This window comes from Egretta garzetta, unplaced genomic scaffold (genome assembly GCF_000687185.1).
Source record: "Egretta garzetta isolate BGI_Z169 unplaced genomic scaffold, ASM68718v1 scaffold598, whole genome shotgun sequence".
NCBI classification, from domain to species: Eukaryota; Metazoa; Chordata; class Aves; order Pelecaniformes; family Ardeidae; genus Egretta; species Egretta garzetta.
In genome coordinates this window covers 3,432,315-3,433,254 of record NW_009260621.1, presented here as the reverse complement: position 1 = coordinate 3,433,254, position 940 = coordinate 3,432,315, and the positions used below count along the sequence as shown (strand labels likewise).

The following is a 940-nucleotide window of genomic DNA, read 5'->3' as shown; positions in this document are numbered from 1 at the left end:
GGCAGGGTGGTGGGGTCGCTGCCGGGGGTGGGCGGCCATCCCACCGGGGAGGGCTTCCTCACGCCATCACCCGCCCGGCTGCTGGGCCTCAAGAGCTGGTCCTCGATCAGCAGGTCCACCGTGTTGTCCCCACTGAACAGCTCGTCTGCTGCCAAACACAGGCACGGGCATCAGCCCCACAGCCAAGGGGAACAGGTCCCCTACAGCCCCTCTCCACCTGCCCCGCCAGCTCCTCTGGCCACCTCTCCAGGCTTTCTTGTACTAAATCCACGCGATTTTCCTCCTAATTTCCAGCCAGAGAAGGGCTGCACGATCGGCAGGGGCGGATGGTGCTATGTTAGGAGGTCAGGGAGACCCCATCACATCCATATCCACCACCTCAGGCCGAGCGGAGCAGGAGGTGATGGCCAGCAATTCAATCCCACCAGCTCCCAGAGATGGGGCAGGATGGAGACAGCGGTGGCGCCCAGCCAGATCCCCCCACCTAACCCAGGCTGCCAAATCCAGTGCCTCACCCAGGGCACGGGACCGCCGATGGGTCTTTGCTCCCCCTCATCTCGGGGATCTCTCAAATCCGCACGCAGCTGTGCCAGCCGACCTCGCTGCAGGGCTGGCTTTGCACAGAAAGGGCACTTGCCTTGCTTGCCCGTGCTGCCAGGCGTTGCCAGCCCCAGATCCCCCCACCTAACCCAGGCTGCCAAATCCAGTGCCTCACCCAGGGCACGGGACCGCCGATGGGTCTTTGCTCCCCCTCATCTCGGGGATCTCTCAAATCCGCACGCAGCTGTGCCAGCCGACCTCGCTGCAGGGCTGGCTTTGCACAGAAAGGGCACTTGCCTTGCTTGCCCGTGCTGCCAGGCGTTGCCAGCCCCCGGGGGCTCAGCCCCCTGCTCTCACCGTGGCCAGGGCCATGAGAGGCGGGTTGTTGGGGGGCAGGGAA

The 940-nt window shown here is 65.1% G+C and overlaps 1 protein-coding gene across 1 annotated transcript in view; it reads right to left on the bottom strand.

Annotated features, from left to right (window-relative positions):
* The window catches only part of OLFML2B (olfactomedin like 2B), a 28,320-nt gene that overhangs the window by 1,805 nt on the left and 25,575 nt on the right, over positions 1-940 (bottom strand). The window contains exon 7 of the mRNA XM_035900769.1: positions 4-148. Coding sequence (XP_035756662.1) covers positions 4-148 — 145 coding nt within the window. The remainder of the gene's footprint in view (positions 1-3; positions 149-940) is intronic.